This window comes from Euprymna scolopes, chromosome 3 (genome assembly GCF_053919585.1).
Source record: "Euprymna scolopes isolate OS-2025 chromosome 3, ASM5391958v1, whole genome shotgun sequence".
Classification (NCBI taxonomy): Eukaryota; Metazoa; Mollusca; class Cephalopoda; order Sepiida; family Sepiolidae; genus Euprymna; species Euprymna scolopes.
Genome location: NC_136484.1, coordinates 41575513 through 41603332, shown reverse-complemented (window position 1 = coordinate 41603332; position 27820 = coordinate 41575513). Strand labels below are relative to the sequence as shown.

The window sequence follows — 27820 nt, the reverse complement described above, 5'->3', positions numbered from 1 at the left end:
TAGCAAACATAATAAATAATAATAATTATAATAAATAATAAATAATAATAAACATAATAAATAATAATAATAATAATTAATAATAATAAATATAATAAATAATAATAATTATAATAAATAATAAATAATAATAAACATAATAAATAATAATAATAATAATTAATAATAATAAATATAATAAATAATAATAATTATAATAAATAATAGTAAACATAATAAATAATAATAATTATAATAAATAATAAATAATAATAAACATAATAAATAATAATAATAATAATTAATAATAATAAATATAATAAATAATAATAATTATAATAAATAATAGCAAACATAATAAATAATAATAATTATAATAAATAATAATAAATAATAATAAACATATGTTAGCTTTCAAAGCTGCTTTGCAAAATTCAATCTCGGGATTTCTCTTTAAAATTATCTTACAGAGATTCAGTTTATCGACCAAATGACATAAATTTTAAGATTATTAGATTTCAACAATTCAAACTGATTTGGAACTATCCATATTATAAATTGAAATCTCTCAAATAAATAACCATTTTTGGATGCAGTCTAAGCTTCATTCCGATACCAAGACTGTTATAAATTGGTAGAGTCCATTTTGTTGGCCGAGTCCATTTTGGAGTCAGAAAATTCAAGGTATCCCAAAAGAAGCTGAATTGATCAAATATAAAATGGAACAACAGAAGCAGAACACCAATGCAAAAAAGATTTCAGAGCATCTACAGCAAGTTTTCCTGATAGAGTCCGTACTGCCTACCAGGTGGGCATTACAAAATTTCAGGTGGGCGGTGGCCAAATTTATTGTATAGGGAGACCCTGAGATCCTTTAAGGGGCTGTGAAAGACTGAAATCTTCTAGTAAAATTACTAGGTGTTTCTCAACTGATTGCTGATCATCAACAATAATCTGCACATTGATTGGTGATCCCTCTGATTATTAGTCTGATTTTTATTGATTATTGATTATTGTATTAGCAATGGTATGATTTATTAATTGACCCACTTGATTTATAGTTGCTGTTGTTTCTGAACGACAGTGTAGAATTTTGTTGAATAAACTGTATGAATGTTTAATTATTATGTAAATGTGCATGTAGGAAAGGGGCGGTAGTAGGTATCCAAGTGTTCTAGGCGGGGGGGGGGTCGTTTGCTGAAAAAGGTTGGGAAACCCTGATCTAGGGTAAACACTTTTAATTAGTTTTCCCCTCTCCACGAGCAACCCTTTTCTTAATTTAAAAACTTTTTTATTTACCAATGAAATTGAACTTTATTTTTTCACACATGCACACACACACACACACAAAATTAATATATTTATAAAAAAAAAAAAAAAAAAAAAAAAAAAATGCATACACAAACACACAGACAACTGTTTATAAATTGTAAATATGGTTTTGATTCTTAAACGCTGGGGATTTATTAGTTAGATTAAGATCCATAGAGTGAATGAGGTATTTTGGTAAATGTTGCCAGTCAAGAGTAAGACTCCAAAGTCTACATTTATTACTTTTTAATCACTTTAGTCACAAAGACCCTGAACCCTTCCCCTCCCCAATTTCTTGTAGGGCCTTGCGCCTAATTTTGTTGCTTGATAATCTTTTTTTTTTTTTTGTTTTTTTTTGTTTTTTTTGTATTTACAAAATTTTAAAAGCAATAAAATATATAAACAAGATCAAAGTGTAGTATCTGTTCTTCAGATGCTGCAGTTCCATTTCTTGTTCTCTTTCAGTGGAGGATCAGTCCTTCACGACTGAGACAATTTTTTATTTTTGTACCTTTTCTCCATGTTAAAAAACGACCCTGGTGTCTAACTCTGTCCCGTGGGGAGGCAAAGTAAATAGGTACACCAGGAGCAGATATTTATCATAAAATGGTACTTTCAGTTAAATTCAAATTTCACATCCATCAGCTACTTTTGGGACACCTTGTACATGTGACAAAACTATATTTTAAGTGATTATGTATGTATTATTATTCACTCAGTAGGAGTTTTCACACAAGTCATCATCGGTGCTAACTGACAATAACCGCTGGTGTTCTTGACAAGTGTCCCCAGAGTTTCCTACACTACTCTTCTTTTTTTATAAAAATTATTCATTTCAGAAAATATTACAATAATTATAAAATAATCATAAAATAAATTAGACACAAAGCCATTCTCTTTCGATAAACATTGCAAATTACTGTGCATTATTGCAACAGCAATTTACCATTGCTTTCTCACTAAAACTATTTTTGGCATTTTCTAGAATTTGAGTGTCAATAAGTCTCTTCAAACTCCCAGCACATTCTGCACTTTTCTAATGGAAGTCAGTTTACTGTTCCCCTCTCAGTCTTTCCATCCTTTTTAATTCTTCATGACCATTTTATGTGGTATCAGCTGCTGTTTTTTTTAAATTGAGTTTTTTCTTTATTTTCTGCCTATCTCAGTTTGATATCTCAGTGTAAATGCTACTTAGGTCTAACTTTTCAAATCTCACCAAATAACATTGTGTTAATGTGAGGAATACATTCAGGTTCCTCCTCGCAAGAATACGATTGGCTGTTGTAAACCATAAATAAGTACAACTATAGCAGATAAAGATGCAGAAAGATACTCTGAAAGCCTAAGGCGTAAGCCTATTTCCAGTGCTCCGTGTTTGAGTCTAGGGGTATTAAACATACAACATATATTTAAAGAAAAAGAATACTTAAAACTCAGAGTTTAAAGAAAAATAAAAAGTATTTATTATACATAAAAACAAAGAAACAAAAAATATTTACAAATGTCTAAGGGAGATAAGCAAGTTCTTAAATCAGTCTAGTTTACGTTTAGTAGGAAAACCGGGTAATTGAGAATTAATAACTATATTTCTTTGGTCAGAAAGCAGGTCAGAAATTTTTTTATGATTATCAAATGTCCAGTTTCCTTCTAGGGTTGCTTGTAATTGATATTTTATAAAATTCTTTTTTACCGGATTTCAATCCGAGGAAATACTGGCCAGAGTTAATCCAGTCAGCATCTGACAACCTGGAGTGGCGTAACAAAAGATAACTAACTGATGAGATGATGCTGTCAGCGTTCTTTTACAGTTTTGTAAAATGGAAAGTTCCAAAAACGCTCCAAATAGAACATCCCAACTTAAGACATTCCAGAAGATCTTGAAAAAGAACATTTTTATGTTCTATATTTAGAACTCTCTATAAACTGTTACAAAAATAACATTTTGATAATCTAAATTTATTGTAATATTTAATAGTAATAAGTATACATTTTTATTATGATTATAAGAAATTGTAATATCTTAATATGTTTATGGAGAAAATGTCCACTGACACCAGCTTTGACGAATGACTGTTTATTAAGGTGATTTAATCGATTGCATTACTCATTGCTTGCCAGTGTAAATGCTCTTTAGGTCTAAATTTTAAAATCTCACCAAATAACTTTGTGTTAGTGTAATGAATATTAATACATCCGGGTTCATCCTTGCAAGAATACGATTGGCTGGTGTAAACCATAAATATGTACAGCTACAGTAGCCTGAGAAAGATGCTGAAAGATACACCGAAAGCCTAAAGCTTAAGCATATAACCAGCTACGATTATGAACGACCGCTCATTAAGGCGACTTACTAGAGGATATTAACTCCATTGCTCTATCTAGCCAAGATAACTCCAACAATCGAAGCAAATTTTCCTAGACATATCAGTTAGTTAGAGATATAAATCATAGCATCTATCGTAGCAGAAGAAATATTTATTTCTAAGATGTATCGCTTCCACAAATATTTTTTTTTGTATTTTGTAATTAATTTTTTTTTTATTTTTTAAAATTTCTATCATGTCTATCTTTCAAGAGTCTGCAATTCAATTCCTGCAAGTATATTAGGTGGTCGTTTGTGGTCCGGCCAAGAAAAGCAAAAATAAAATTCAGTTTTGATGAAAGACAATTTTTACTAACGATAAATCTACAAGTCGTTGATAAATGGGCGGGAAACTTGAGGATAAGTATAAAAGATAAACAGTTGTTTGAAAAAAAGATTTGCTGCGATTCGTACATCAATTTCATTGACTGTCACCTCATTCAGAATTCAAATTCATATAGATCCTACCTGAAATAATGTTGTACAATTTCTTTCAGGCTAAGTTACAAACTCCATTTCCCCACCCCTCATATTAGTATTTATTTTATATTTCGTACGTGCACAATTTTTATTATATTGAAAAACTAATTTAATTCATTTTTTTTTCTAAAATGTGTTGATTTAAATACCTCGAGTAATACAGAGAATACAGATTTAATTGAAATCTGTCAGATAGGAAATAAAAATGGAAACTACACATTCATATATATATATATATATATATATATATATATATATATATATACTAGCATGGGTGGCCGGCGTTGCCCGGGTATTTGGAGATGTATGTTGAGCAAAAAAACAAAAAAAGTGGTCAATTTTTTAAACTTTGACCCCTATTATGACCCCTTAAAATTTATTGTTTTGGGTCCAAATCAAGTTATTAAGTTAGATTCATGTCCAATGAACCTATATCTAAAATTTCAAGTGTTTGGACCAAAAATTGTCGGAGGAGTTTGGTAGAGTTCTCAAAGGACAAATCGTTGAACTTTGACCACTTAACAGCCAAATTTCTGTCCGAAAACCGGTCACATAGATTTTCCCAAATCTCAGTAGCCTGTATATCAAATTTCGAGTCTGTAGACTTAAAATTGACAGAGTTATTGCGTGGGGAAATGTACACACACACACACACACATAAACACACACACACACAGACACTTTCACACACACATATATATATACATATATATATATATATATATATATATATATATATATATATATATATATATATATATATTAGTGATTGGTCGAATTACAATATTTTTCCCCGATTCCGTACTAAATTCCCGTTCCGATACTTTGATTCTCTATATACATAACTATAAAGTTGTCATTTTTTATCAAATATCGTAAAAACACACGTGTGAGGGGAGGGGGTCTATAAATTTTAGTTTTACTGGTAACTTAAAATCAATAAATATTTATTATTTTATTACTACTACCAACTGTGGAAGATTATGTTTTAAACAAAATCAAAAAAAAAAAAAGAAGATAATTAAAGGAATCGTTTTTGGTATCCAAAAGTAGGTAAAATTATTTTCCGATTCTGATACATATATATATGCAATATATATATATATGTATCAATAAGTTTCATGAATAGTATTAGATAAGTCTTTCAGTCTCTCTCTCTCTCTCTCTCTCTCTCTCTCTCTCTCTCTCTCTCTCTCTCTCTCTCTTATATATATATATATATATATATATATAGAGAGAGAGAGAGAGAGACTACTTCATTTAATCACATAAATTAATATACGAAAGTATAGATTTATGCGTAAACTAAGTATTTACTTCAACAGCGCTCAATACGTAGGAAGAGCTAGGTAGTAAGTTATAAAATATATATGTCGATTAAGCTACACAGAATCTTCCGCGTTTAATCCACGCTAGGATTCATCAGGCTTATGCGAGGATTTTTGGTTGTCTCGCGTTTTATATATATATGTGTGTGTGTGTGTGTGTGTGTGTGTGTGTGTGTGTGTGTGTGTGAATGGAAATGTATAAAAAAGAATACGAAAAGTATAAAAGCTTATAACTTTTCTTTATTCGTTTTCAATTGGTGACGTGCAGGAATACAATATATATATATATATATATATATATATATATATATATATATATATATATATATATATATTGTATTGTATTTTTTATACAAACATTATTGATTGGATTTGTGTATTAATATTTCAGTGGAACCTCAATTCAGAGAGACCATATCATCAGACCGAAAAAAGAAGCAATATTTAAACCAAAGTCAAGATTCAGTTATAAATGAGGTGGTCTCTGAGTTGAGGTTCCACTGAAGCATCTATGCAAATATGCAACCAATAAGTTGTGTATAGTAAACATGCAGTATACTTGCCCTGTCCTCCATCGAGCATTCTTTAATAAACATAGGGGTTTCAGCTTATCTTCAACAAGAACAAACTATACAATCTTATATATATATATATTTTCCATATAACCTTTATTATATCAAAATCAAAAATATTAATGAAGGTCCATAATTGTTACTGTCACGAGCGCTTTCGATTCGTCCCCGAATCATCTTCAGGTATGTATATATATATATATATATATATATATATATATATATATATATATTGGGGTTTTAGATTCGTATGGCTAAATTTATTCCTAGATAATGCTGTGTGCTAACTAAAATATCACAGAATAGTTCTTAAGAGAAATGTTTTAATACGGGGGCCGTTCCAAAAGTGAAGCTTACTATTTTTTAATGATCAGTATCTGCAACAGAGCGATGAAACTTTTAGGTCATGAATGCATAAGTTCAGTCATCATAACAATTCAATTTGCTATCCTCTCTAACCCATTCGGGCAGAATAAAAACAAAAATTTTTCTTTAGATTTTTCTGCTACACATAAAGCCATTGCAATAATTTTAGCAAAAACGGGTCTAATAAAACCTGATAATATTTATATTTTATGAAAATTTAGAATATTCTATAACATGTCACACTTACTCTATGAATTAAAAAAAGCTGGTTTATAATTTATCATTCGTATGTAGTTTTACACAAGATCAATCAATCAGCAGTTGTGATCTTTGCTGGAGCATTTATATATATATATATATATATATATATATATATATATATATATATATATATATATATATACATATACATATTCTAGCAAATGTACCTGGTGTTGCCTGGTATTAAACGTGACGCTAAATTCCTTAAAATATAAAAAAAACATGAAGTAACAAAACGAAAAGAAACTTCTTGTATGTAAAAAAATAGAATCCTAGCTGAGATCGAAACCAGAACCTAAAGAGAGTGACTCAGGTACGATATCCATTAGACCAGCTTGACATGATCTTTAAGAAGTGTTTTCAAACTTACTTATTTTTAACATAAGGAAGCTGTCATGTAAATGATTAGCATATGCACTATCATGAAATAGTTGACAAACATATTCAGATCCGATCACCTCCAAGTACAAATTTTTCAATCTTGGAGCCTTAGCAGCCCGTTTCCGGATGAAAACCGATTAAACATTTTTCCATGTGTCTGAATACCTTATATACCAAGTTTCAAATCTCAAGATGAAAAATTCGTTGAGTATATAATCTGAAAGTCGTCCTCATACACACACATACACGCACACACACACACACACTGTCACTTTTATAGATATACTAGCAGGCTTACCGGCGTTGCCCGGTCGTAAAATATGCATAAATATTATATTTTAATTCATACAGAAACTGAGACATGTGCTTGCGAGTATTATGTTTTTTTTTTTTTGTAAACAGTTCATTTCTTGTAAGTAAAATAAAAAAATATTCGAGCTGAGATCAAAACCTAACGACAGTGAGTCAAGTACGAAAACCATTAGACCAGCTTGCCACAATCTTTAAAAGTGTTTTCCAACCTACTTATTCTTAACATAAGGAATCTATCATTTGAACGATTCACGCATGCACAATGATAAACATTATAAGATAATTGTATTACTTGTTTTAATTTCATTAATGAGTCGTAACTTATCAAGTCCAAAAGCTGCCTCAAGATCCCGCGAATAAAAGTTAATGAAATGAATTGATTAACAGTTGAATGACTAAATAAATGTTCAATGGGAGTTAAAACGACGTTTGTCTAACTTGAAATAATATTTCTAACTACGAAGAGTGTTTCAAGAGTAATGCCTCCTATTTTTTATCTACTCGAATGGATTGGAAGTGATTGCAAATGAGAAGTGTTTTGATGACTGAATTTATTGCATTCATGACCTAAAAATTTCATCTCTCTGTTGTAAATATTAACGGTGTGAGACTCTGCAAAAAAACAATACCTGTTATGGACGAGCATCAGAAGCAGAGATGTGTCATTGAAATCATAGCAGAATTGAGAATGATGATGACTATCTAAAAAATTGAATTATGGAACACAAAAGATCGCTTGTTTTAATGGAACTACTCCCGTCTTGCGTTCTTAGTTAAAAAATAAGTAACTTTACTTTTGGAACGACCTTCGTGTCTTTCCGATCATTTTCTTTGCTATTCATACAATAGACAGTGTACAAATACTAGTTTTACACATAACAATGTATGAATGCTAGTTTTTAACATGACAAAATATGAATTCTAGTTTAACGCATGACAATGTATGAATGCTAGTTTTACACATGCTAGTTTACACTGTATGAATGCTAGTTTTACAAATGGCAATTTATGAATGCTAGTTTTACAAATGGTAATTTATGAATGCTAGTTTTACACTGTATGAATGCTAGTTTTACACATGGCAAACATTGTTATGTAATAAACATTGTCATATGTAAAACTAACAATGTTTGCCATGTGTAAAACTAGCATTCAAAAATTGTTATGTAATAAACATTGTCATGTGTAAAACTTGCAATCAATGTTTATTACATAACGATGTTTAAATGCTAAGTTTTACATATAACAATGTTTGAATGTTAAGTTTTAAACGTAACCTTATATAATCTCTATCTCTTTAATCGCATTGTTTATGTACTTTTATTTAATATATCCAGAAAAGAGTCGTAGTTTATTCGTAGTACAGATTAATATTTATGAATATGATGTTTTTTTTTTAATTTATTTTTTTGGTAATTACTTTTTTGTGTGTCTTTGAAGATTCACACGTTTTATGTAGTCTTTTGTATTTTTGTGGCATTCAGTAAGATCATTCAAGTTGCATCGGTTTGACAGTAAAGGGCTGACAAATTAAAATTACCTCTTCTCTACATTTAAAGATGGTTGGCTTTTGTAGGCCCATTTATCAACTTTTGCTCAACCCATTGCCATTCTCAGACTATCTAGTATTTCTGAGTGAGGGAAGAGGATCTTAATAGTGGATTTTCCATGTCAGGAGTGAAACCATTCTTTACACTTCTGGTCAACACCTGGTCTCTTCCTAAGATGTTGTTCTTGACTTGACTGAGGAAGCTACTTCTTGAGTTAGTGATTCATGTCAATGAAATATTTTAAATACCAGTTGAAATATTGTACATATGCTGGTGAGTTCGCTTTTCTCCAAACTAAAGAATTTTATTTCACAGAAATAAAAAAAAATAATATTGAAATCCAACACAAAATGACCTTAGAAAAGCAAGGTCAAATATTCGTGTGTTTGATCCGCAGAAATTCTCAGTTGTTCAGAAATATCCTTTTCTGGTAGTAACACTCATTTCATTATCGGAATTCACCATTTCATCAATGGTACTTGCTTAATCAGGCTTTATCTTGAGTTTCAATGAATTTCTTCGTTGAAATGGAGATTTGTCGGATGTGTAAAGTTGATATTTTTCAAATGAAAAAATATATATCAGTCAAAATATTACGGAAATATCATCAAACATACAAGGTTTTCAGTTGTCAAAACAATAATCTATTATCTCTTCTCTTTCTTTTTTTTCCTTCAGGTGATTTATACCGGCCTTATCTGACGCCTGCCCCTGACGGTCAACCCCGTTATATCAATGCTGTCTACTTGCCGGTAAGTTCTCATTTCTCTAAACAAAACATTGTGTATTTATTTATTTATTTACGGATTGCTATCCTCATCTTCATAGCTGTTGTGTTTCACCACGTTTCGGACAACTCATCCTGTGGCCTTCTTCAGGCGATTAACCGCAATAGGATAGGAATACTGAGTTCCATCACTGTATCCCCAGTAATTACTGCCTTCCATAGTTGTTGTTGTCTCGCCATGTTTTGGGCCAACTAAACCTCTGGCCTGCTTTGAGTAGGATTGGAAGTTCTATCTTCAGACAATGCTCACATGGAACCGTAGAAATTCAACGCCTTTATCCACTGCGCCACCTCAAAGGATTTCAATTAAAAAGAAAAAAATAATAATGCATAAACAATTGTGTGATCTCCAAACTTTCTTAAAGCTTCTCTCATTTTATTTGTTTTATTGTATCAAATTTTGGGATTCCTATTACAAACTTCAACGTGTATACAAAGATTGTAAGGTAAATTCTGCACTTCAGTGACTTTTGGCTAAAAAAAAAAATGTTGTTTTAATGTTTCGATATGATCTCAATTTTGTAAACCACATTTTTTTCACATCGAAAAACAAGATTTTGCATCGAAATCTGGCAACAACGGATATCAGAAAAAAGCATAGCCATGTTGCACAATTTTATGTCCGAGATCTACACAAATGTCAAGTTTTTTGGAAATCTCATTTTGTTTAAGAATTTATGAGATGAGGATTGATTATTTCTGTTCGGGTGATTCGAACTACTATTCTCATCTGGATTGTTATTTTCATAACATTTCAGTTGATGATCTATTAAGAAAATTATTTTAAATAAGAATAGTTTAACCTTTAGCACTTACTTTGTTGAACACTTTCGGAAAAAAGGAACTCTTAGCCAAGTCAAATTATTGAACACACTCTGTGTCTTATCTCGCGTGTGTATATATATATATATATATATATATATATATATATATATATATATATTTAAATAAGGGAGTAGTCACCAACTACTCCCTTATTTAAATATACATCTTTCTTTCGTTGGAATTTCTTAACCCATTTTATATATATATATATATATATATATATATATATATGCTCAAATAAAGTACTATTAAACTAACACTTAGCTTTGGTCTACTTTTCTTTGGAAAGATAGTTTTTTCGAAGTGTTCTTCATTTCCAAAAACATTGGTAATAGCGGCATATTGTCTTTCCTTTCGAAAGAGTTTGGTTGACTTTTCTTGTTGACTAAAAACTTAATACAAGCGCAAAACTTGGTTTTTAATTTTAACCAATAAAAAAACTCCTTTTAATTCTTCATAAAAATTAACATAAGCGACAAGTTGTTATGTTATTTCATTTATATTTCAGTTGCATCTTTTTGAAATTAGGAGGCTTTTATTAAATTTTGAAACAAGCTATTTAATCCGTGATGGTAGGTTGTTCTCGTTCTCTCAGCCATAATAGAGTAGAAGTGTTAATTATTATAGTATTCTCATTTATTATCGCCTTTAATATCGAATGAAACTTCAATCTCAACATGAATAATAAATAAATAAGAATAACCTATATAAATAAAACAGTAGATTGTGTATCTGTATGCGTGAAAATATTTAACCGATAAACTCTTAAACTACTGGTCACATAACATTGAAATTAACAGGAAAGTATACACCAAGGATGGTTTATAACGAGTAAAATCTTTGGATGAATGAATAACGTGTGCAGAAATCTGTCTGCAAGTTGAAATGCAAAATGTTCATTTCAACTTGCTGATATACTTCTATTACTTTTGCGTATGCGCAAATTCATTCATAGCTTGAAGTATTTTAATTTAAATCTTATCTATCTATCGATTGCTCAAACGGTAGGAAACGCAGCTGAAGCACTAAATGTTTTGGTTTCGATTATAGTTAAAAATTTGTGAAATCAGTATCATATATACTATATCTTAAGTACAATTTAATATTCGATAGCGAATCGGTTCGGCAATAATAAATACGAAATCTGCACGAATTAAAATATATTTAAACATATTTGACGACCGGGCAAGGCCGGGTGCCCTTTCGATAATATAATAATGCTTGAATATGAGAATGTTTACACTGATTTAGAAACCTATATGGAATTTTCAGTTTTATTTAATCTATTGCTGATGTGTTAATTACGATGATGTTATTCTATCTATCTATATCTATCTTTATATCTATCTATCTATCTATATATATATCTATATATAATCACATTGACACACCGGTTCCGATCACATCACAAAAATTAAACAACATTGAAGCTGCTCAATACTAAAATGGGTGACCATTTGAGAATTCTAGGTGCTGTATGTGCTTTTCTTGGCATTGTTTCCAGTCAGTCTTGGTCATCTCCTTGCCACTGGACCCAAATAGTGCCCATTCAGGAGAGGTCCGGTTTGGGATCACGCAACCCTTACCTCACAAATATATGCACAACTACTCTTACAGCTGTATCCATTGTTTCTTGAAACTGAACGGAGGCATCGCACCACATTTTTATATATCATTGTCAGTGGTAAAAATAGAGCCTTCAGCCTCCGGAAGACTGTCATTTAGAACTGATGGTTAGTCAAAATGAGTTTATTAATCGAATCCATTAATTCAGGTTTGCTGTCAGTCTTTACCGTGAATATTATTTTGACATTATTTAAACGCGTTTGCGCTAATTTGTAAATATTTTTTTCTTAAAACATTTCTAAGGTCCAGTGATGATAGTTCCTACTGATTAGACAATCAGCAGTGTTCCCACATCTCAATAAAGGGTAAATCCTGTGGAATATTTATCACAAAGTTGGTGGACTAATCAAGTCTAGATTGAAGTGTATTTGTAGTGATTACTCGTGCACGGAAACAATGTCCTTATTTATGGATTTGTGGTTCCTTGTCTGATACGTCCTTGCTTGCTACATGCAGAGATGACCACAGTAAGACGGATCCTGATGTTGAATTCTCACTAGAACATTGTAATTCAGGAAGCTAAGGAAGGCTTGGACTTTAGGGCGTTTCAGTCTATGTTGAGAAGTGAGCATGTCTTCATAATGCTGTTATCACTAATTTAGACTTGATTGGTTGGTATGATTTTACTAATTGTATTTGCCTGAAATTGCCTTTTCCTTACATAATTGTGACTCTTATTTGATAAGTATAACAAAGTACAGAAAGATTATGCTTTGCAACTGGACCAATATATTGAATGCAGCATTGGCATCCAACCTCAAGAATTTTTAGCATAATTTCTATTGAATTCGACTTTTTTTAGACTGAAATTGAGCAAAACTTATTTAAAAACTTTACTGTTTTTTGTTTGTTTGTTTTTTTTAAATTATTTTGGAGATGAGTAAATTTTTTTTTTTTTTAAATTATTTGGACTATTATCTTCTTTTCACGACGTTTCGGCCAATTATTTCTCTGGCCTTCGTCAGGTTAACCGCAACGGGATAGGAATGTCGAATCCTTCAACTACATCCACAGTAATTACTGCTTTCAGTAGTTCTTGTTATTTCACCACGGTTTGGTCAATTAATCCTATGACCGAACCGTGGTGAGATAACAAGAACTACTGAAAGTAGTAATTACTGTGGATGTATAGGACGATTCAACATTCCTATCTCGTTGCGGTTAACCGTTTTTTTTTTTTTTTTTTTTTTTTTTTTCTAACTTATTTTTTCTTCACTCTTTGAATAAGCAAAACTGTAATAGAATTATTTTTAGCAGCTAATGTAGAGTATCTTTTTATTTCTCTCATCAAGTAGATGATGTAGATGTAGAGGTCTGCTCTTTCAGGTATTTCTCTTCTGGTTATATTGAGCACTGTTGCTTTATTTATATTTTAATTTCTGCTTTTGCTGATTGATTCACTGTTTTTCTCTTTCTTTGGAAGGACACCTGTAATAGTTGCCATAGTCATGAAAACAACACACGTTATTACAAAGAATTAGCATTACATACTAATACACATAATCGCTTCATCATAGTATCAATAATAGCAGTGACTATAGTTTTCGGTGTGTCTCTTTCTTCGGAGTAGTAATGGTAAACAGTTTTCTTAGTAAAGAAAAGAAACACGTATTATCACTATGTGATTTTAATAACTTTTTTTTTTAGTTTAGCTTTATAAAACAAAATTAGCATTAGACAATATTAGTCTTCCTCTCCTCTCTCCCGAGACGTTCGAAAATACATTTGCTTTGTTGTATAGACAAGACACAATTTTATCTTTACGCCGTGTGCTTTCTTTTTCCGTCACTAGCAGAAAGCAGCTTTCTTCTCTACTAGAAGACGAATGTCATCAATACCAGAAAACATGTGATGTACTTTCCATTATTTTACGTATGTTATTTACAATCTAGATTCAGACATCTCTGTTCTTTATCATACTCAATGATAAATTTCGAAATTTTCATATTCAATAGTATTAAAAAAAAAAAAATCCAATCTTTGATTGATGAAGAGATTAAAATATCCGAAACGTCTTGCAATAATCAATAAAAAAAAAAATATATATATATATATATATATACTTCAGAATAATTTTATTTAACAATCAGTTGGTATGGAAACCTGTGATTATAAGATTTACAAGATATTACTGGCAGTAATATTCTATAAGTATTATCCCATCTAAATAAGAATTGCTCGATATACAAGATAGAGCAAATAAATTGATTGTAGTGATTCAATGAATTTCAAAAAACCCTTATTGCAATGAAGTGTTTGAGTTTCATATCAAATATTTTTATTATTCTAAGCAAGATAAAGAATACTTTAGAAATTTAATCTCCTTAACCTATAGGGTTTCGATGTCTACCATCTCATCAGAGGAGAGAAGATATTAGCAAATATTTATAAAGGTATGTACCCTATTTGCTAAAGTGAGTGAGACATGGAAAGCCAAAGTCAAAATAATTAATTAATCAGAAGTCATGTAGCAAGAGGATTTGAAGAAAAGGATATGGAAATTGTAGATCCAGATTGCATGGTAAAATCCATGGTAGACGTTCTTTAAAGCAGTTGGGTAATAAGATCCAAGTTGTTTATTGTTTTATTGGGTAATCTGCATAGCTGAGTATATATCCGGGTCGGGCATGTTCTTGTATAAATTTCCTTATCCTTATATATATATATATATATATATATATATATATATATATATATATATATATATATATATATATATATATCATTCCCGTGGTAATTGTTTGGTGGCCAGGGGATAAAGGCTTAACAAATGGAGTTAAAAGTGGCTTTGTGGCTAGATTCGAATCTCATGACTAGCAGGAATTGTCGCCTCATACACTGGTGATTGTGTAAGCATCATAAACTAGTATCTATAGATACAAAAGAATAATTATTATTTAATTATATATATGTACAGCATAATCACGTTGACACAACAGTTCCAGTTAGATCACCAAAGTTAAGCAACGTTGAGCCTGGCCAATACGAAAATGGTTGACCTTTTGGTAATGGCAGGTGCTGTATGTGCTTGGAGCCTGGAGAGCAATGGATGCCACCAGGCAAGACACACTGCATGAAATAATGCAACGCCCCCACGACCCCAGAGGGTTAAGAGACATGCCTTTATATATATATATGTATACATATATATATATATATATATATAATGTATGACGAACCATGATTTTATGTGGATGACTCTCTCTCATATATGTATATATATATATATATGATTGTATCGTTATTGTGTTTTAGATGTAAATCTACTGAACCCCCCCCCCGGTATTTCTCAAAAAGTGGTCAACGACAAGCAGGCTATAGATATGCATACTATTTAAAATTTGGTTTCATAAGGAAAAGATCTACCCTATGTTGCGTCTTTAAAGAATTGCAACAGAAACATGTATGCAAATGTGCAGTCAATGTTATATATAATTACAATTTGTTTGATTTTTCACTATGCTGTCACTGCAAGCGTTCGGTTGCATGATATGATAAAAAAAAATGACGAAACGAATGATTAAAGCAATGATAAAATATGCATCGCATTGGTACATCGATGAAAAATCAATCGAAGCAAATATTGAATTCTGATTTCAAGAAGTTACCGAGCATCTGCAAAACAATGGAAGATTGGCAAAATTCTTAATGCAATTGTGTCACGATGAAATCATAGATGCCGATCAGGTACCTAGTTTGATTGAGTTTGTCTGTCATATTGGCTAAGCGAGGAAAAACTGAAGGATGGGGGAGGGGAGGAATCAATATTGACATTGATTATTAGATTACAAACAATAAAACCGTACATAATGCATATCAAATCTATCGAAAAAGCCTACAAATATGGAAAGAGAAAAGCAAACCACTTCTTTTCGATTGCTAAAAGTTTCACGCAAAATTGTTGATCTGATTTCTAGCAACAGGTTTTTTGTTTTTTTAAGTATTCCTCTTCTGGTTATATTGAGCACTATATGCAGCATAATAGCGTTGACACACCGGTTCTCGTCAGATCACCGAAGTTAAGCAACGTTGAGCCTGGTTAGTACCAGATGGGTGACCATTTGGGAATTCTAGGTGCTGTATGTGTTCTCCGCTTGTCTCGGCATCTGTTTCCGTTCGTCCTGTACATACGTTTCACTTGCCACTGGTATTTAACAATGTCGACTAAGAAGAGGTGTGGTTGGAAATTGCACAGAAATTTCATGTGCAACACCCTTTCGTGGGTATCCATAGTTTGTCAAAGACTGAAGGAGCTTGTTTAATATTGAGCACTGTTGGCTTATCTTTTAATTTTAATTATTTTGCTGATTTGTTGTGTTGTTGTTTGTTTCCCAGTTTGTATGTGTATATATATATATATATATATATAGTTTTGGAAGTTTGTTTAAAACTACAAAAAAAAAAAATTGTTCTTCATTGGAACGTTATTTTGTCAGTAAGTCCCGTATCACTGAATAGTTTTACTTACATGAACAAACAATAGCACCAATGTTCTTAAAGGGATCGTCAGTTGTTTACTATAAAACGCTGTTTCGCGGATTTAAGAACAATATATATAAGACATGTCCCTTAACCCTCCGGGGTCATGGAGGTGCTGCATTATTTCATGGGCAAGAATAGTTTGGTGGCTGGCGGCGCCATCCCTCTCCAGGCTCCAAGCACATACAGCATCTTTTATTACCAAATGGTCACCCACTTTAATATTGGCTGGGCTCAACGTTGCTTAACTTTGGTGATTTAACGGGAACTGATGTGTTAATGTCATTATGCCATATATATATATATATATATATATATATATAATTGGTATTAAAGCTGTTGGAAGCATCATTAGGAATTTAAAAGTTTTAAAGAAACAGGTGTAGCAATACAGAAGAAAACATTTCCAAGAAAACAGGGTGAATAGGAAGCAATAATGAGTCCAGAAATGCCTCGAGGAGAGAGATAGTTAGATGGATTCATAGCCGTCAATGCCTGTACCAAGCAGGGCACCACTTGAATGAATAAATGAACATGAAGAATATTATTTATTAATTTATTTATTGCGGACTATTATCCTCATCTTTATTAATTGTTGTTTCACAACGAATATAGCGGTTTCAATCCTACCCAAAGCCGGCCAAAGGCTTACTGGGCCAAATCGTGGTGAGACCACAACAACTAATGATGGCAGTAATTACTGAGAATGCAGTTAGGAGATTCGGAATTTCTATTCCGTCGCGGTTACCACTTGACGAAGGCCAGAGGAATAGTTAGCCGAAACGTTGTGAAACAACACTTAAGAAAGATGAGGATTATGATTAGCAATAAATAAATTAACGGTTTAATTTCTTTCCTTCTTTTTTATGTAGAAATAATAATAAAATACACTAATAAAATTTTAATAAAATATTTTTGTATCTTAACATGTTCTAAAAACAGTTATCTGTTTATTCAAAGTTTATATATTATACTAAAGCTGAGTTAACGTTCCTTCAAGGCCATTTCATAAATTTATCAATCACAGAAAATGCATGTTAAACAGTACCTTGGCGTACGGATTAAGTTATGATTAAAAAAAGAAATCCATTTTAATTGTTATAATCAGTCGTAATTAACAATTTAATTATCTAGTGACCTAGATCTTAGCAAGTTTCTGTTTATTACTCTCATTCTTTCTTGCTATGTGGCTTGACCCCACTCTTATATCATATGCTATCACTCTCAATTCTGTGACTCTTTCTAGATATATTAAAAGTTGAATGTAATAAGGAAAGAAAAAATTACAGCATTAGAATAGACAAGGGAATGTCAACAGTGGTAGGGATATTATTTTACCTGTAGTTGCAGAGAAAAGGGGGAGGAGATATAACCGGCAAAAAAGAAATAATTTTGGATTTTGTCTTTATTATTTTATATTTAACTGCAACAAATATATATGTATATATATGTATATATATATATATATATATATAAATAAATGTTCAATTCACAATTTTTGAAAACATGTTTTCTTTTCCTCACACGAGTGTATGTAACACACTTGTTTCGTTAGCAATCTTCCACAAACAGTAAAAATACGTTATAACTATTTTTTTTAATGTAGCAAACTCTTCAAATAATTCTATGGAGAAAAAAAAAACATACAGTGGAACCCCGGAATACGGTGGCCCTAGTATATGTTTTTTTTTTCAGGTTAGAATGTGGGATACAATGTTTTTTTTTTTGTCCATGGCTACGGTATTTGCCCCGTCTTACGGTGTTATTTATAATATTATTTGATTATATACATGTGTATTATATACTGTACTGTATTTTGTTACTAATTTTTAATGCCATATCCTGGGACAACGTGTCTTAAATAAGTTTCCAGACTTTTTTCATATGGACACTTTTATTGAGAGTACGTCCATGAAACTCTAGTCCCCCTCGAATCTCCTCTGAATGCAATGCACTTATTGCAACATTCAAACAACTTCTGGAGGGTCCCAGAAAAGTTTTCTTGTATGAGCGTATCAATGACCCTCATCACGACTTCTTTCATTTCCTCAATTTTCTCATAACGACAGCCTCTAGGGTTTTCCTTGAGCTTAGGGAATAACTGAAAGTCACAGGGAGCAATGTCTGGATTATAGAGAGAGTGAGGAACTGCCTTGATGCCCGTTTTGGTTCAATAGTCTGTGACAAGGATAGAGTTGTGAACATCTTCTGCATCTTCAGTTCCTCGCAAATAATTGTGTGTATAGTTACCCCACCGAAATCAAACTGTGCACTTATCGTTCCTATAGACACATCCCATCATCCCCCACAGACTCTCTGCCTTCCTTGAATCTCTTATGCTACTCCAAAACTGATGCTCGAATCATGCAGATGGTCGGAAAAAATCTGAAACATTTTATACATTTCTACGTTTCTGTGGCACTTTTTACAAGTTTAAAACAGAAGTTTATTGCATATCATTCTTTTAAAGTATCCTCGCGTCCAGGTTGCGTTTTCAAAATTCACCAGCTGTGACAATCAGGCTTTAGTAGGGTGTATTCCAATTCCTACTGTAGCTGTTCATTTGAATCTGCAATGAAAATAAAATTGGTTAATCATCTCAGAAGATCTATAGCAATAACATACTGAATTTCAGAATTTTTAGATACCGGTACAAAAAGAGTCTGAAAAATTAATGAAGGTACCTCATATATATATATATATATATATATATATATATATATACTAGAAAAAAATAAGAAATAGTAAAATTGTAACTTCATACTTTCCATTTTTAAGATACCATAGCTAAAACATATTTCAATTCCAACTTTTCTTTAATATTTCTAATTTCATTTTGCTATTTATAGATGCTCCCAAGCATGTAAGAGCTTCTACCTCCCTGTGACACTGTTGGTCTGTCATGCATATACTTTGAATAACATTTTGTCGCTCGTTTTTGAAGATATATTATTCGGACATTTTGGATTACTATTATTGTCTGGCTTGTATTTTCACAACTTTTCGGTGATGCAAACTCCTTCTCCGTAGGTGCATGTCTTAAAACTTAGGAAACTTTATGCCAAAGTTGGGATCTTATAAGGGATGTCGAACTCAACCCTGTATTTAATTTATGAGAAGTAGATTGGTTATTGTATCGTCAACCATGACCAGTAGAAATATTAATTATTCTGTTACTCCTAGTTATTATCGATTGAAGATTGAACCTTAAAAACTGCCAACTAGAACTGATTGTTAATTAATATATTTAACTGTTACACCATATGTCCATTCACATGAACCCATGGCGTCATTGTGAAGTATCAATCTTTTATACAGGTGAGAATAACTAAGAATGACATAAGGTTTAAAACTTGTATGGATGTGTCCGAAGTTTTTTAGCTTCCTCTGGATTACTGTTATTGCCTTTACATCAAATGTGGTTGGTTCGTTGTTTTTGTTTTACGGCATATCAACCCTTTTCAGGCATTTAATACCGAATCCAAAGATTTTGAAGAAAATTTTTTTAATAGAATATATTTGTTGTTTTCAAGTCGGTTTCTATTTAACCCATAGTTGGAACCCTAACAGGTACTACCACTCCAGGTCAGAGTGGACCTAGGAGCAATGGTAATTAAAGGTTAGCTCCACACTCCCCAAAGCCCGCAAGCTGGGGCCTCACTACTGGATATAGTTTAAGGTTATATCCAAGACCACAACAAATTTCTTTTCTTTGAAACATAGTCTGTTCATTTTATGCCTAGCAGTATTCTGTATCGTGCCGTAGCAAAGGAATTAAATATTTCTCTAAGAATCCGAGATTTCCTGACGTACTCCTAAACTTAGCATCACCGTCAAACGAGAATTTGTTGTGAAAAAGATATTTTCTTACTCCCATACCTTGTTCAGTTTCCAAAGGTTAGCAGACACTTGATCACAATGATGTCTTAAATCTTTATTAGATGAAGGCATCAGGACCAGAGTTGTCTTCCTTGGGAAGAAAGTACATACGACTCCAAATCTCGTGATGAACACTCAATTAGAAATAGTAAAGAATTAAAACCAAATCTCGTCTTAATTTGCTCTCCTAGTACCTTATGTAAGATGACTCGCTTTGCCACATCAATTAACAGAAGGAATAACTTGTATATTCTCCTAGTTTAGTGAAGCAATGTATTCTTATATGTCTAATCGGTGCTTATGTATTTTTGGTTATGCGCTATTTTTAAATAGTTTTTCGGGTTAAATTCAAGTTTCACAATATCTTTTTTTTATTATTAACTTGTTAGGTGGAAACACAAAATAGTTACAAAACACCCTCCCCATGATAAGAATGGCTTTCGAATAATATTATTTCAGCACGGTAACAAAAATACATAACTACCGTTTAATCTGATATCTAGTATGTTGTATTTACTATTTTTATAGTTTGTCATAGACAAACTATAAATAAATGAAGTGGCTTTGTCCTCCTCTGCATTTATTTTTACTTCTTAACATTATCAAGCATAGACAGAGCAAATAGTACCAACCTGCAAATGAATCAAGAATTAATTTAATGTGTTGGCAAACTTAATGAAATAGAGTGTCTAATAATTCTATTTCTTTAAAGGAAAGTGTGCAAAAGCATTAATAAACTAAAAATAATCCAGCAATAAATGTAGTTTCTTGGCTCAAACAAATTTATTAAAAAAAAAAACAAACAAAAAAACAACAGAATTTGGAATTTTATAACAAAACCAAAATCGTAACTTTTAAATTAATGAGTTTTTACGAATTGGTAAGAATAATTATTTATCAAATATAAAAGAAACTGAAAAAAGTATTTTAAATTTTGTTTCAAATTTATATTTAGATAATAAATAAACTCTACAAACATATTCTAATAAAAGCAAATTTGGTCATTAATATTATATCCTATGCTAATTATCTTGAAAATGCAGCTGTTAAACCAGATATAGTGATTTGGGACAGAGCAAACAAAAAAGCGACCGTAATAGAGGTCAGTGTACCCAATGATACAGGGCTTAACAGAGTTGAGAGGGAAAAGATTACAAAGTATCAAGGACTTATGTATGATATGAAACGAAATTGGAAATTAAAAGACGTTTCAATTATACCAGTCATCATAGGAGCAACTGGGCTTATGAAAAAGAACTTTAAAAAGTACATAGCAAGCATACCCGGTGAACCAAGTGCAAGTGAAATACAAACGATTGCACTGAAAGGGACGGCTAGAATCCTGAAAAGATCTCTTGGTTGGACTCACTAAAATAGGGGTAAATGTCAGACATCTGGTTGGATGTCCCATCCCCTAGAAGAAAAAGTTTAAGAAAAATGAAAAAAAAAGAGAGAAATTATTATTTTTCTCAAGTCTTTTTGCATTAAAATGAACTAGACTTTCATATAAATGAAAAACGGGTGAACACTATGATGTTGGAGCAAGTTTTGTTTTCTAATGCATGGAGTTTCAAATCACATGCCAACAACAGAGTCAGCCATTAATTGATTTATCTATGTGGTCATGAATAAAAGGTGAAAATCAGAAGTTCACTCCCCTTTGCAATTTGGTGACCATTTGGTCTTAGTCCTAGAAACCAGACCAGATTTGTTAGCTGCCAGTCGTTTCTCTAACCAGATCTTGTTTTTAGGTGTTTTTCTATCAACAGACTAATTGTGTTGACATATTTTTGGGTGATCAGATCTGTATAAGATCTGTTTTTTCATATATCAGACTATTAGGAAGCTTTTATAGATGTGCATATTTTTTATGTGTTACTTGTAAGCGTTGTTATCTATAATATAAATCTCATCTATCTGTTTAAATGTATGTATGTTTGTATGTCTCGCAAAAACTTTCGACAGAGGCGACGAATTTTCACGAGATTGATATCATTTTGACCTCGATCCTTTGGACGACACATTATCGAAAAATTGGCTGAAAACATTAATTCCTTCACCCTCAACTGGGCACTTTTCTACAGGGACAGGTCGCTTTTTTCACCGATAATTTCAGAAGTAATCACCTCTTTTCGATTGTCTAGCCTTAATTTAAACCTACGTCACTTCCGGTTTGGCGATGGTCGCAGAAGCTAATGCATCAAGTTTTTTTTTTTCTCTTGATTTTCCTCCTTTGTAGTACAGGTTCAAACCTTCCTTCCTATTACCACTTTTTTTTTTTTTTTTTTTTGCGCTCGCAATTTTCCATTTTTTTTTTTTGCTCAACCAACACCCATACATACACCCATACATACATACGTACACCCATACATACACCCATACATACACCTCCAATTTTGTTTCCGTCTTTGCGTCACGGGTTCAAGCCTGCCTACTACAACTTTTTTTTTTTGCTCAACACAAACCTTCAAACATCCGGACAACGCCGGGCACCCAGGCTAATAATTTATAAGTTTTATTAGTGAATTCAGTTTTGTTTGTTTGTTTTGTTAATTTTTAAGAATAAGCAATTAATAAACCAACAATACCTATATCACTATTATGTTTCGGAAATTTTTAATCCTTCTAGTAATGGATGCCAAAATGAGAACAATCCGATATTAAAATGACATTCTTGTGACAAAAGGTTGGAAGGTGAGGAAGAGTCAAGCCAGTATCACTAATAGAGGAACACTTTAACCATTTAAAATTGCATGAGCAACTCTATTAGCATTCTCCTGTCGGGTCGCCTCTGGTAGTAAGACATTCACTTATTTTACTCCAAAGAGAGAAGGCAAGGTGAAAATGGACCTCTTATGACTACTCCGAACAATGCCTCAGCCTGCCAGATAAAAAGCCATCCAAATGGCGAATTTTCTACTGGACTGGTTATCCAGATCGGGACTTTGACTGGTGTATGTCCACAATCATGGCCGAGTGACAAAATGAATAACACAAACGGCTACATCCATGTTAAGATGTAACAATATTTATAGTCGCTGGGGAAGTCCATTATTCCTGAAATGGGTATATCAGCTTACCCACATAACAATAAGTAAATAATAAACAAAAACAGTTTCACTTCTTACAAGGCTGCTGGAAAAATGGTGGGATCCTTCTATCGATCCAATAGATATCTCACTGCTGATGCAATTCTCTACCAGGTCCGTCCAAGGATGGAGTAGTTGCCACATCTGGGCAGAATGCTAGAAAGGACTTATCCTGCCTTGATAGAGTTCAATATAGACTATGTAGCCTCATAGGGGATGTCCTTTTCTCTTCCCTACAACCTCTTTCTCACAGAAGAGATGTTGCACGTTTTTCTCTGCTTTATCATTATTTTCATGGCATGTGCTCGTCTGAGCTCCAATCTATGCTCCTTCCTCGCCAAACTTTCACAAGAAACACTTGTCTAGCTGAAAACACTATCACTAATTTCCCCCACTCTTTATCTGTACCTAAACATAGATTCCATGAACAAGGTTTCTTTCTTAGAACTGCACGCCTGTGGAACTGTCTTCCATCTGCCTGCTTTCCGACTGACTACAATACGGTTATCTTCAAGTCCAACATAAAAAATTATTGATGAACCATTCGACTTAAGTTAATAAATTTACCGAATTTCTATTACTAACGACTACTATATTGTCCAATTGACTACTGTACTGTCTTTAACCCTTATCCTCGAGTGGCCTCTGGGCCTTGATAAGTGGTGATATCTATGTATAAAAAAAAGAGACTCTGTAAGTCGGTTGTTTTGTCTTATGTTGGAAATACCATTTTGTCAGTTCTATCCTTAATTTTGAAATAGGATCTTTATTTGTATATGCCACTTAACACTTTGCCACCAAATTGTACTTTTGAGTTGCCTTCCAAAATCAAAAACAACAACAACAAAAAAAACACCTGTATAGAAAATATTTCCTACTCTTATGACTTGTCAGAACAACTGGTCTTCAAAGTACAGATCTGTGCGTGGTTCCACATTTTGGTGATATCTTTTTTTTTCTTTTATCCTCTTTCCTCGAGTCAAGAAGAACATAAATTCACGATTAAAATATTATTTATTGCATAATAAAATTCTGGCGGTAAAGGGTTAAAATCGAAATACTATTTTCCTTGCTTTGTCATTCTGTAATAAGAAATAGAATTCTCGTCAATAAACGTGTAGAATGGATGGCCGCATCTTACTTCATTCTCGCTTTTACTGCATAACAAATAAAATATGGCTTCTTTGTTTCATTCATTTGGATTCTTTAAAACGCAGAGAATAAAATTAGTCTCACTTATTCATATTTTTAGTCGCGTGCAAGCGACTCTATAAGTCACTCCATGGGTCCGTCGGTCGGTCCGTCTGTCTGTCCGTAACACTTTTGTGCTTGGCCTTTTTGGTTAAGATCAAAGGTCTATTGTTAATAGATGCTGTTCTTAGCTTTTTAAGCTTTTCTTGGCCTTTTGGCAAAGATCAAAGTTTAATATCTGTTCCGACAGATACTGCAAGCAAAGACCATATGTGGGGGTAACTCCACATATAAGACCTTGGTCAATGTAGGGGCAACTCTTCATACCAATTGTCACTATCCAGCTCCCATTTCCCACCTCTCGGGAGCTGGTCCCCTTTTCCCTCCCCCTCCCTCTCTCTCCACATTAAAAAACGGCCTTGTGCCTAATTTGCTCAGTGGGGAAGCAAATAAATACCAACCCCACATATCAGACCTTGGTCAATGTCGGGGCAACCCTTCATACCAATTGTCACTATCCTACTCCCCTACTCCACGGGGAGTTGGTCCTCATTTCCCCTTCACTCCTCACATGAAAAAATCGGCCTTGTGCCTAATTTGCTCGGTCGGGGAGCAAATAAATACCAACCCCACATATCAGACCTTGGTCAAAGTAGGGATCACCCTACAAACCAACAGTTACTATCCAGCTCCCATTTTTCACCTCTCGGGAGCTGGTCCCCTTTTCCCTCCCCCCTCCCTCTCCACATTAAAAAACGGCCTTGTGCCTAATTTGCTCAGTGGGGAAGCAAATAAATCCTACTGCAAGCAAAGATCATATGTGGGGGCAGCATCACATATAAGACCTTGGTCAATGTCGGGGCAACCCTTCATACCAATTGTCACTATCCAGTTCCCCTACTCTCTGGGGAGTTTGTCCCCATTTCCCCTTCACTCCTCACATTAAAAATCGGCCTTGTGCCTAATTTGCTCGGTGGGGGAGCAAATAAATACCCTTTTCTTGGCCTTTTGGCCAAGATCAAAGTGTAGTATCTGTTCTTACTACATGCTGTACTTATGTTTGTAACTTTGTGATATAAAGTGGGGGATCACTTTCCTGTATTAATTTAATGTAAAATGATCACCCACTTTACAACCAGTCAGTCTCAAAGACAGTCCAGTCATTCTCCAGATCATTCAAGTTGTTTTTGAAGGATTCCGGTTATTTTTTAAGCATTCAAGTCATTCTTAAGGTCATTCAATTCATCCTTAAGTCCATTGAAGTCATTCTAAGTCATTTACTTTTTATTTATTTAAGTCATTTCAGCCCATTTTTCGATCATAAACTCTTAACCTACTGGTCGCATAACACTGAAATTAATAGGAAATAGTAATCATACACCGAAGATAGTTTATAACGATTAAAATCTGTGTTTGGATTGATGAATAACGCATACAGAAATATGTTGGCAAGATGAAATGCAAACTGTTCATTTCAACTTACCAACATATTCCTATTATTATTGTGCCTGTGCAAATTCATTCTTAGCTTAAAGTGGTTTCATTTGAAATCTTATCTATCTGTCGATAGTTCAAACATGGCTAGGGGGTTAAATGTTTTAGTTTCGATTCTAGCTGATAGCATCCAAGTCATTTTGTTTATAAATGTTTGAAATCAATACTTATATATATATATATATATTACTGAATAGAAAAGTGACTCTAATAATGAATACAAAATCTGCATGAATTAAAATATATCCAAGTGTATTTTACTTCTGAGCAAGGCTGGGCGCCCCCTACTATTAAGTAAAAGAAAGATGCAAAAAATTCACTGTCCTTTCTGCAATCAAACCATATTTGGCATGAATAAACCTGAATTTAAACCTGACTTTTTCATCATCCCAGTCATTAGTATCCAACAGTCTGTTTTATTACCGTTCAGTGACATGCTCTAAACGTGCAGTTTTGTGTTGCAAGCACATCTGGACAGAATTCTGAAACGGTCAGAAAATTGTTTGATAGACATTTTCTTTTACATAAAAAATATGACTGAAGTTCATTTAAGAACACATCTGCTACTGAAGAGGTCATTAAAGTATCCCCACAATTCATTAAAACAAAGATATTAATGTCCTGACACTTCGTAAACAACGAAGACACATACTGAAGTTTATTTGTACCAAATATGGTTGGATTGCAATGAGATTTGTGAATTTCATTAACGATTTTATAGGTGGCATATATTTGGAGTCACCACGTATTTAAAAATATTTATCTGCCAAGTGTTTTTTTATTTTTTTAAAATTTTTTTTTTTATTTTTTTAAAAAAAATTTTTTTATTTTTTTTACATTTTTTTTTTAATTTTTTTTAAATTTTTTTTTTTAATTTTTTTTTACAAGCAAGAGGTTTTTCACCGTAGAATTTCCACGGCTCCTGCTACTTAATCAATAGTAGGAATAAGCACGTTCAGCCCAAGCCCATTAGTAAGATTACTTCTCATTTTATTGTTGAAGACAATGAGTGTAATAGCCAGTCAAGACTAAATTAATGAAAATATATCAGTTGATTAATAGTGTTTTATCACCCGTAAATATGCTGTATCTTTTTCTATTTCCGTTTGAGCAGAATCTATTGAGTAATATAAAAACTTATTCCATATATAAAGTAAAGTAAGACTATTTTTTGCTTTTTGTCATCAATAGCCGCCTCACAAAATGCATATTTTATTCTGGTTTGTCAGTTTGTTTTATGGATCGTTGTGGTACGATGAACAATAAAACATCGATTTAAGTGCTTTCAAAACATACTTTGGCTAAGTCGGAATTATTTTTTCATACAGACGCTATCTTAAAAATGGAATATCACTCGGTATTCTAACATATAAGGTAAAGCCTGTTTTTTTTTTGTTTTTGCGATTTCTGTCATTCTTTTCTTACAAAATCAATATTTGATTCTGATTCGCCAGTTCTTTTGGTGGATAATTGCAGGACACTGTTGAAAACAATAATGTATGATTCAATTAAATCTTTCCAGAAAGCATTTGATCAAGGCGGAATTAT

At 32.5% G+C, this 27820-nt stretch overlaps 1 protein-coding gene and 2 pseudogenes across 9 annotated transcripts in view; all 3 read left to right on the top strand.

The window, feature by feature from the left end:
- LOC145254621 (receptor-type tyrosine-protein phosphatase epsilon-like) overlaps positions 1 to 27820 on the top strand; it is a 732106-nt gene that overhangs the window by 652111 nt on the left and 52175 nt on the right. For all 9 annotated transcript variants that reach the window (XM_080113291.1, XM_080113282.1, XM_080113273.1 and 6 more), the window contains one exon: positions 9581 to 9654. In XM_080113291.1, coding sequence (XP_079969417.1) covers positions 9581 to 9654 — 74 coding nt within the window. The remainder of the gene's footprint in view (positions 1 to 9580; positions 9655 to 27820) is intronic.
- Positions 16110 to 16226, top strand: LOC145263853 (5S ribosomal RNA; annotated as a pseudogene).
- On the top strand, positions 25770 to 25907 carry LOC145264059 (U2 spliceosomal RNA; annotated as a pseudogene).